Source organism: Salvelinus alpinus, chromosome 24 (genome assembly GCF_045679555.1).
Source record: "Salvelinus alpinus chromosome 24, SLU_Salpinus.1, whole genome shotgun sequence".
In the NCBI taxonomy this organism is placed as follows: domain Eukaryota; kingdom Metazoa; phylum Chordata; class Actinopteri; order Salmoniformes; family Salmonidae; genus Salvelinus; species Salvelinus alpinus.
In genome coordinates, this window is record NC_092109.1 from 47,526,381 (window position 1) to 47,537,689 (window position 11,309).

General features: G+C 51.5%; 1 protein-coding gene across 1 annotated transcript; it reads right to left on the reverse strand.

The window, feature by feature from the left end:
- Positions 1–321: 321 nt before the first annotated feature.
- On the reverse strand, positions 322–10,259 carry ddias (DNA damage-induced apoptosis suppressor). Its single transcript, XM_071363257.1, has 4 exons — positions 9,849–10,259; positions 4,287–4,442; positions 1,894–2,017; positions 322–1,722 (listed from the first exon to the last, which is right to left on the reverse strand). The coding sequence occupies exons 1-4, from the start codon at positions 9,962–9,964 to the stop codon at positions 322–324; spliced, it is 1,797 nt and encodes a 598-aa protein (XP_071219358.1). The 5' UTR covers positions 9,965–10,259.
- Positions 10,260–11,309: the final 1,050 nt, after the last annotated feature.

The following is an 11,309-nucleotide window of genomic DNA, read 5'->3' on the forward strand; positions in this document are numbered from 1 at the left end:
TTGGCTAAACCCTCTGTCTGTCCCTCTCTCAGTGTCTGGTGAATGTGTGTAGATCTCCTGTTCTCTCGCTCTCCCCCTGTGGTCCTCCCGCTGTTCTCTCTCTCTCCCCAAGTCTGCTGTCTGTCTGTCCTTCTGGAGCACCAGGGTCTTTGAGTGGCAGAGATCACCATCTTACTGTTGTCATCACATACTCTCACACTACCGGTCCTTCTCCCCCCAGAGGTTCTCTTCAGAGCTCTTCTCGTTAACCTCTGACACTGCAGAGCTAGTTCATGATCTCTGGGCTCTGGCTGTCTGGGTCTCTTGGTGTGTGTGAGTCCTTTAGGTGTGTGGGTGTTGCTGGGTGTTGCTGGGTGTGTGTCGCCGGGCTCTGATCTGCGGTGTATGTGGTGGAGCCGTTTTCCTGATGATGGGGGTGGACTGGGACAAAGGGACACAGTCACAACACTCTGAAGGTGTGTCCATGTGTGAGTCCGTGTGGGGTGTGTGTGAGTCCGTGTGGGGTGTGTGTGAGTCCGTGTGGGGTGTGTGTGAGTCCGTGTGGGGTGTGTGTGAGTCCGTGTGGGGTGTGTGTGAGTCTGTGTGGGGTGTGTGTGTGTTGATGCTGGGTGTGTGTGTGTTGATGCTGGGTGTGTTGATGCTGGTCTGAGAGCAGTGGAAGAGGTCTGCTGAACAGTTATACTCCTCGTCCAGGTCAGCTGTGTGTCCGGGTGACCGAAGGCTGAGACCTCCATGGGTCAGATGTCCAACATTAGTAATGTCCAGTAGACTGCTGTGTGATGTGGGGCTTGACTCCGTGTCTGTCAGCATAGTGGACAAGTTTCTCCCCACAGGGCTGGTCTGGGCATGATGGTCAGTTGGTGTCTCTGTGTCTGCAGGATCACAGACAAACTCCTCCAGACACTCTGAGAAGGGCAGGTCTTCCCAGGCCACAAAGTCAGATCGACAGGTTTGTTCACACACTGACCTGTACTCCTCCTCCGTGTCTGAAACACCCCTCTTCCTGAGGCTGGACGGTGCAGTCCGTATACGGCCAGGCTGTGTTGGAGCGGTCCACGTGAGAGAGGCAGGGGGGTGAACAGGGGAGTCAGAGCCTTCACAGAAAGAGGACAGAACATCCCAGTAGCTGTTCCTACGGTGTCCCCCCTCCCCCTGGCTACTGTTCCTACGGTGTCCTCCCTCCCTCTGACTACTGTGTCCTCCCTCCCCATGACTCAGTCCTTTATCCTCTCTCCCCCCCTCCTCTTCCTCCTGTTCTGCAGACGACGTGATCACCCCCGGAGACTGTTGCCAGGGTGCTGTGTGTATGTAGGTCGGGGTTGGGGTGAGGGTTATGGTGCAATGAAGTGACATGGATCGGCCACAGGAGGGCAGAGTAGAGTCGAAGCTGTGGAGAGGAGAAGGGTGGAGCAGGAGAGGATCTGTACTGGTGTCAGCGCTGGGCTGGGGAGCTGGTCTAGGATCAGTTCTACAGACAGAGGCCTGTTGTAGGAGGCTCTTGGAGGCTGGTCTAGGATCAGTTCTACAGACAGAGGCCTGTTGTAGGAGGCTCATGGAGGCTGGTCTAGGATCAGTAGTCCAGTCAGCGCAGAGAGCCGCTTGCTGTAGGAGGGTTCTGTAGTAACTGACTACAGAGCAGCCTGGAACAGAGGCCAGGGGCAGAGAGATCTGACTGGCGATGAACTGGCCTGCCTCTCTCCTGTAAGGGTTGGGGCCAGATATCTGCACCAGAGGCAACACAACATAGCTGGATGGGATAACAACTTCCAAACATACTACTTGGGGAACACGGACATCATTTTGTAATAGTTGATATGTAATAACAGACAAGTGGTTTCCTTTCTCATGAAACGGTTGAGATTATAAACCAGAACGATTAATTAAATGTTGTACCTTGATCCCAAAAACAAAATGTCTTCCAATGAAGCAGTCCTCTACAGCCTTAACCAGCAGCCTGCTTTGCCATCCTGACCTCTGACCTTGACCTCCCACCGGACCGGAAGACTCCTCCACCAGCCTGGACACACAAAACCACTTTGTTTATCCATGTTGCCATTCTCATACAAACACAATATTTTCATTCAACACACCGTAACCCTGGGGACTACACAGGAACTAAGTTCACCGTAACCCTGCGGACTACACAGGAACTAAGTTCACCGTAACCCTGGGGACTACACAGGAACTAAGTTCACCGTAACCCTGGGGACTACACAGGAACTAAGTTCACCGTAACCCTGGGGACTACACAGGAACTAAGTTCACCGTAACCCTGTGGACTACACAGGAACTAAGTTCACCGTAACCCTGTGGACTACACAGGAACTAACTTCACCCTGGGGACTACACAGGAACTAAGTTCACCGTAACCCTGGGGACTACACAGGAACTAAGTTCACCGTAACCCTGGGGACTACACAGGAACTAAGTTCACCGTAACCCTGGGGACTACACAGGAACTAACTTCACCCTGCGGACTACACAGGAACTAAGTTCACCGTAACCCTGCGGACTACACAGGAACTAAGTTCACCGTAACCCTGGGGACTACACAGGAACTAAGTTCACCCTGCGGACTACACAGGAACTAAGTTCACCGTAACCCTGGGGACTACACAGGAACTAAGTTCACCCTGCGGACTACACAGGAACTAAGTTCACCCTGCGGACTACACAGGAACTAAGTTCACCGTAACCCTGCGGACTACACAGGAACTAAGTTCACCGTAACCCTGCGGACTACACAGGAACTAAGTTCACCGTAACCCTGGGGACTACACAGGAACTAAGTTCACCCTGCGGACTACACAGGAACTAAGTTCACCCTGCGGACTACACAGGAACTAAGTTCAAGCTCATGTCTTTAAAATATTGCAGATTTCCTGAAAGGTAGAGGTGCTCCTCCAGTGCATTCGGAAAGTTAAGACCCCTTCCCTTTTTCAACATGTTGTTACGTTACAACCTTATTCTATTTCTCCCATTAATCTACACACAATACCCCATAATGACAAAGCGAAAACAGGTTTTTAGAAATGTTTACAAATGTATTAAAAATAAAACAGAAATACATTATTTACATAAGTATTCAGACCCTTTGCTATGAGACTAAATTGAGCTCAGGTGCATCCTGTTTCCATTGATCATCCTTGAGATGTTTCTACAACTTGATTGGAGTCCACCTGTAGTAAATTCAATCGATTGGACATGATTTGGAAAGGTACACACCTGTCTATACAAGGTCCCATATATTTACACATTTGCAAAAATGTCTAAAAACCTGTTTTTGCTTTGTCATTATGGAGAATTGTGTGTAGATTGATGAGGGAAAAAAACAATTTAATCAATTTTAGAATAAGGCTGTAACGTAACAAAATGTGGAGAAAGTCAAGGGGTCTGAATACTTTCCCACAATGCACTGTAGAATCTCCATTGAATACAGGCGGTTGATGTCAGTGACCCCTCACCAAATATTCTAAAAAGTATTACAATAATGAGATGTATCCAGCAATCCAAAGAAAGGAGAGGCGGGAGCTAGACAGACTACCAGTCCACCAATAAGGCTGTACCTGTGAAGGTGGGTGGATGGGGCAGGGGTGTGTTACCTGTGAAGGTGGGTGGATGGGGCAGGGGTGTGTTACCTGTGAAGGTGGGTGGATGGGCCAGGGGTGTGTTACCTGTGAAGGTGGGTGGATGGGCCAGGGGTGTGTTACCTGTGAAGGTGGGTGGATGGGCCAGGGGTGTGTTACCTGTGAAGGTGGGTGGATGGGGCAGGGGTGTGTTACCTGTGAAGGTGGGTGGATGGGCCAGGGGTGTGTTACCTGTGCAGGTGGGTGGATAGGGCAGGGGTGTGTTACCTGTGAAGGTGGGTGGATAGGGCAGGGGTGTGTTACCTGTGAAGGTGGGTGGATGGGGCAGGGGTGTGTTACCTGTGAAGGTGGGTGGATGGGCCAGGGGTGTGTTACCTGTGAAGGTGGGTGGATGGGCCAGGGGTGTGTTACCTGTGAAGGTGGGTGGATGGGGCAGGGGTGTGTTACCTGTGAAGGTGGGTGGATGGGGCAGGGGTGTGTTACCTGTGAAGGTGGGTGGATGGGGCAGGGGTGTGTTACCTGTGAAGGTGGGTGGATGGGGCAGGGGTGTGTTACCTGTGAAGGTGGGTGGATGGGCCAGGGGTGTGTTACCTGTGAAGGTGGGTGGATGGGGCAGGGGTGTGTTACCTGTGAAGGTGGGTGGATGGGCCAGGGGTGTGTTACCTGTGAAGGTGGGTGGATGGGGCAGGGGTGTGTTACCTGTGCAGGTCGGTGGCAGGGGCTCCAAAGAGGGGGTTGAGACAGCTCCCGAACACAGTCACCCCAAATATGGTGTTGTCTCTGGTTACCCTTAGAGACAGGCGGTACCTGTAGTCCAGGTGTGGTTCCAGACAGCTGCACCTGGAGCAGTGCCATCTACAGGACAACAACAACATTACAATCTGACAGAGAGCACCAACCTGAGGTTAAACACACCTCTCCCGACCCCCCCGTGTCTGGGAGGGCTCCCGACCCCCCCCCCCCCCCGTGTCTGGGAGGGCTCCCGACCCCGTGTCTGGGAGGGCTCCCGGCCCCCCCCCCCCGTGTCTGGGAGGGCTCCCGGCCCCCCCCCCCCCCGTGTCTGGGAGGGCTCCCGACCCCGTGTCTGGGAGGGCTCCCGCCCCCCCCCCCCCCCGTGTCTGGGAGGGCTCCCGGCCCCCCCCCCCCCGTGTCTGGGAGGGCTCCCGACCCCCCCCCCCCCCGTGTCTGGGAGGGCTCGCGACCCCCCCCGTGTCTGGGAGGGCTCCCGACCCCCCCGTGTCTGGGAGGGCTCCCGACCCCCCCGTGTCTGGGAGGGCTCCCGACCCCCCCGTGTCTGGGAGGGCTCCCGACCCCCCCGTGTCTGGGAGGGCTCCCGACCCCCCCGTGTCTGGGAGGGCTCCCGACCCCCCCGTGTCTGGGAGGGTTCCCGACCCCCCCGTGTCTGGGAGGCTCCCAACCCCCCGTGTCTGGGAGGCTCCCAACCCCCCGTGTCTGCGAGGCTCCCAACCCCCCGTGTCTGCGAGGCTCCCAACCCCCCCGTGTCTGGGAGGCTCCCAACCCCCCGTGTGTAAACAGAAGAAAGCCGCCAGAAACATGTTGTCAATACTGTCGGCTTCAACTGTGACTAAGCCAGTTATTATTTTGATATGAAAGCAGAGGGGTTTATGTTTCTAGAACTGAGAATCGATTCACGTTTTGTCTGTTTGGCTGCCAGAGCAAGTCTACCTGTGTAAATAACATACAAGGTCCTTGGACCTTAAGGAGTAACGACTCCTAAAGAATACATCTGTTGCTAGGGGTGAAGCTACAGTTTACCTTGCAGTGTCTGCCTGTTGTGTGTGTGGTGCTCGACTTGGGTCGGAGCTGTCCGCAGCGCAATACCAGGACTTCTCATTTTTTGGGGAATTACGTACCGACTCCTCTATATAACAAAGTAGCCTATAGCGGGCCCAGATTGACACGCAAAAAAAGGTTGATCAAAGAGGAATGAAGGTGGGATCTGCATTGAAAAGCACTTGAGTGGGCATTCATTTCCTGATGTTTATTTGCTGCTAGTCTGAGTGATAGTAGACTGTTACAGATTGAAAATACACCAGCCTGAATGGCACGCTGTTCCAAGTTGTCAAATTAGGTTTTGTAAGGTCATAAAAAGGCCTGGCAATTAGTTAAATAAATATTAATGTAATTCAGGCACACTTAAATATGATCAATCAGTTGAATCTGCATATCAGCCATGGTGGTAACGACCCTTCAGTACATATCAGCCATGGTGGTAACGACCCTTCAGGGCATATCAGCCATGGTGGTAACGACCCTTCAGTACATATCAGCCATGGTGGTAACGACCCTTCAGGGCATATCAGCCATGGTGGTAACGACCCTTCAGGGCATATCAGCCACGGTGGTAACGACCCTTCAGTACATATCAGCCACGGTGGTAACGACCCTTCAGTACATATCAGCCACGGTGGTAACGACCCTTCAGTGCATATCAGCCATGGTGGTAACGACCCTTCAGGGCATATCAGCCATGGTGGTAACGACCCTTCAGTGCATATCAGCCATGGTGGTAACGACCCTTCAGTACATATCAGCCATGGTGGTAACGACCCTTCAGTACATATCAGCCATGGTGGTAACGACCCTTCAGTACATATCAGCCATGGTGGTAACGACCCTTCAGTACATATCAGCCATGGTGGTAACGACCCTTCAGGGCATATCAGCCATAGTGGTAACGACCCTTCAGGGCATATCAGCCATAGTGGTAACGACCCTTCAGGGCATATCAGCCATAGTGGTAACGACCCTTCAGGGCATATCAGCCATGGTGGTAACGACCCTTCAGTACATATCAGCCATGGTGGTAACGACCCTTCAGTGCATATCAGCCATGGTGGTAACGACCCTTCAGGGCATATCAGCCATAGTGGTAACGACCCTTCAGGGCATATCAGCCATAGTGGTAACGACCCTTCAGGGCATATCAGCCATAGTGGTAACGACCCTTCAGGGCATATCAGCCATAGTGGTAACGACCCTTCAGGGCATATCAGCCACGGTGGTAACGACCCTTCAGTACATATCAGCCACGGTGGTAACGACCCTTCAGTACATATCAGCCACGGTGGTAACGACCCTTCAGTGCATATCAGCCATGGTGGTAACGACCCTTCAGGGCATATCAGCCATGGTGGTAACGACCCTTCAGTACATATCAGCCATGGTGGTAACGACCCTTCAGGGCATATCAGCCATGGTGGTAACGACCCTTCAGGGCATATCAGCCATGGTGGTAACAACCCTTCAGGGCATATCAGCCATGGTGGTAACGACCCTTCAGTACATATCAGCCACGGTGGTAACGACCCTTCAGTGCATATCAGCCATGGTGGTAACGACCCTTCAGTACATATCAGCCATGGTGGTAACGACCCTTCAGTACATATCAGCCATGGTGGTAACGACCCTTCAGGGCATATCAGCCATGGTGGTAACGACCCTTCAGTACATATCAGCCATGGTGGTAACGACCCTTCAGGGCATATCAGCCATGGTGGTAACGACCCTTCAGGGCATATCAGCCATGGTGGTAACGACCCTTCAGTACATATCAGCCACGGTGGTAACGACCCTTCAGTACATATCAGCCACGGTGGTAACGACCCTTCAGTGCATATCAGCCATGGTGGTAACGACCCTTCAGGGCATATCAGCCATGGTGGTAACGACCCTTCAGTGCATATCAGCCATGGTGGTAACGACCCTTCAGTACATATCAGCCATGGTGGTAACGACCCTTCAGTACATATCAGCCATGGTGGTAACGACCCTTCAGGGCATATCAGCCATGGTGGTAACGACCCTTCAGTACATATCAGCCATGGTGGTAACGACCCTTCAGTACATATCAGCCATGGTGGTAACGACCCTTCAGGGCATATCAGCCATAGTGGTAACGACCCTTCAGGGCATATCAGCCATAGTGGTAACGACCCTTCAGGGCATATCAGCCATAGTGGTAACGACCCTTCAGGGCATATCAGCCATAGTGGTAACGACCCTTCAGGGCATATCAGCCATGGTGGTAACGACCCTTCAGTACATATCAGCCATGGTGGTAACGACCCTTCAGTACATATCAGCCATGGTGGTAACGACCCTTCAGGGCATATCAGCCATAGTGGTAACGACCCTTCAGGGCATATCAGCCATAGTGGTAACGACCCTTCAGGGCATATCAGCCATAGTGGTAACGACCCTTCAGGGCATATCAGCCATAGTGGTAACGACCCTTCAGGGCATATCAGCCATAGTGGTAACGACCCTTCAGGGCATATATATATATATATATTAGCCTACCTTATCCATGTGATCCCTGATTCATTGAATGAGGAAATCATTGTATAAAAGACACAAGTATTTAGTTGTAATGTTGAAATATTTTATATCAAGGATGGCAGCCATCCTCCAGGATAGTTAATGGGTGGCAGCCATCCTCCAGGATAGCTACTGGGTGGCAGCCATCCTCCAGGATAGCTACTGGGTGACAGCCATCCTCCAGGATAGCTACTGGGTGGCAGCCATCCTCCAGGATAGCTACTGGGTGGCAGCCATCCTCCAGGATAGCTACTGGGTGGCAGCCATCCTCCAGGATAGCTACTGGGTGGCAGCCATCCTCCAGGATAGTTACTGGGTGGCAGCCATCCTCCAGGATAGTTACTGGGTGGCAGCCATCCTCCAGGATAGTTACTGGGTGGCAGCCATCCCCAGGATAGTTACTGGGTGGCAGCCATCCTCCAGGATAGCTACTGGGTGGCAGCCATCCTCCAGGATAGCTACTGGGTGGCAGCCATCCTCCAGGATAGCTACTGGGTGGCAGCCATCCTCCAGGATAGCTACTGGGTGGCAACCATCCTCCAGGATAGCTACTGGGTGACAGCCATCCTCCAGGATAGTTACTGGGTGGCAGCCATCCTCCAGGATAGTTACTGGGTGACAGCCATCCCCAGGATAGTTACTGGGTGGCAGCCATCCTCCAGGATAGCTGCTGGGTGGCAGCCATCCTCCAGGATAGCTGCTGGGTGGCAGCCATCCTCCAGGATAGTTACTGGGTGACAGCCATCCTCCAGGATAGTTACTGGGTGGCAGCCATCCTCCAGGATAGTTACTGGGTGACAGCCATCCTCCAGGATAGTTACTGGGTGACAGCCATCCTCCAGGATAGTTACTGGGTGGCAGCCATCCTCCAGGATAGTTACTGGGTGGCAGCCATCCTCCAGGACAGCTACTGGGTGGCAGCCATCCTCCAGGACAGCTACTGGGTGACAGCCATCCTCCAGGATAGTTACTGGGTGGCAGCCATCCTCCAGGATAGCTACTGGGTGGCAGCCATCCTTCAGGATAGTTACTGGGTGTGCAGGCTTTTATTCCAGCCCTGGTAAAACCACACTGTAGCCTAAACATCAGCTGCTCAACAGGACCTTGATAAGCAGACTTAGGTGTTTCAGGGCTGGATCAAAAGCCAAGCCTGCACAGCCAGGAGCTCTCCAGATGGAGGGTTGACCACATGTTGACCACATGTGACTAACAGTGCAGCTCTACTTTGTGGGGGGTTAAGTGTCTTGATCAAGGGCCCAACAGCAGGAGATGGTAGGTCGACATGGACTCAGACAGCAGGAGATGGTAGGTCGACATGGACTCAGACAGCAGGAGATGGTAGGTCGACATGGACTCAGACAGCAGGAGATGGTAGGTCGACATGGACTCAGACAGCAGGAGATGGTAGGTCGACATGGACTCAGACAGCAGGAGATGGTAGGTCGACATGGACTCAGACAGCAGCCTTCCAGTGTCAGTAATGCTTTACTCTTCCATGTAGGTGTAACAAGTGTTGAATTCCATGTATAATGACAGAAAGTCTTTATAGATTCCATGCCTGATATTACTGGACATTCCTTTTGTTGTTGTTGTCAGTGCCCTTTTTAATGTTGCACACTTCCCTCCCCTTCTGCATTCCCCCTCATAAACATCCCCAGCTCCCCTTCTGCATTCCCCCTCATAAACATCCTGCCCCCTTCTGCATTCCCCCTCATAAACATCCTGCCCCCTTCTGCATTCCCCTTCATAAACATCCCCTGCACCGTTTCGCAAGTGATCATAGCGATGATAATTTACGTTTCTGGACGTTAAAACACAGCTTCGGGATTGTATTTCCCACAGAGCCAGAGGTTGGCGAATTAAGCCAAGGGTTTATCGATAACTAGTGTGTCTTTCCTCCTGTGTGTGTGTCTCTCTTACCTGGCCGTGTCCGTCTGTTGCATCCTGGAGAAGCATCCTCTACAACAAGGGTATAACACACACGAGTCCTGAAGAGACAACACAACACAGTCCACCAGAGCCCTTCTCACGGACATTAGCGGGCTGCTTCTCCAGAAATAACTAGCTTAGCTAAATGTGTATGACTAGCAGCTAACTGGCTACCGGTAGCTAGCAAGCCTACGATTACGTGTGTTTGGTTGATCTGCTTTCTTGCCTCTCTCGATAGCTATACCCTTCGTTTTTATAAAACATGTACAAAATCTACTAGATTTTTGTTAATGACCTCAAATTCATAAGAGACATTTGAGTGCACTGTGTACGACCGCCAACTTTCAAATAGTGACGTTAGGGTTGATACCGTAGCTCCAACGCATGCGTCGAAATCGCTCAGCGGGTTATATTCTTCTTCTTTGGCGTAATGGCGTTCGCAACAATTAAATGTGCATTCCGCCACCTACTGTACGGGTGGATAAAAAGGATCGCAAAAAACGAAAACATTTGGGTAATAAAAATATAAAATATCACACAAACTACCAACAACAAAAAAAAATACAAAAAGAATCTACCTGCTTTTCTGTAAAAAAACTAATTCTAATCAGGTCCCAACACAGGCTCTGAACCCTCCTGTGAGGGCGACAAAAGTCCTTGTAGTGCTTTTGCCGTGAAGTCTTGAAGTTATGATATCCAGCTTGTTGTACTTCTTAAAACAGTTGTGCTGTACAATTAATCACTGTGGCTATAAATGCCACAAAATCCCCCTTCTTCACAATGAGTGTATCCAGATCACCCGATTGACTTAAAACACTAGCAGCTGGTTGCAATGCATCCACTGCCTTATCCTCAACACTGTTGCCTCTCGCCCCTTTGACTCTCTTCATCACCTCCACATAGGAGATCTGCTGCTGATCCTTGACATCTCGACCTCCTTCACCCTAACAGGGCACTCAAGGAAGTCCGGAGTATGATCCCCACCACAGTTGCAACATTTTCCATTCACAGATTCTTCAATATCATACTTCACCTGTCTGCAAACATGTGACACGTGACCACATCCTTTACAATTAAAAACAAAACTTGGTGTAAACCTTTGAGGTTCATGTTTCTGATACTTCTTATCATCCACCAGCAGCCTCTGTTGGGGGGAATAGAGATCCAAGGGAATCCATTGAAAACCAGTAACCAATGGGTAAACATGGTCCAGGACCTGAGCCGACAAGCCACGCCTAGTGGTTCGTATGTAGTCGTTTAAAGAAACTCAGAGTGAATTGTGAGGATCAATTTTAGTCCCATTGCCAAGTACGACTATCGCATGCAGTGTCCTCTCATACATCCTCCAACAAGTTAAGACAGCTAGGAATCAACCCAGACGCGTCCAATTATATGTCTCCAAAGAGTATTCCACCACGATTAACCATACTATTGGCTCTCATAAGGTTTCTG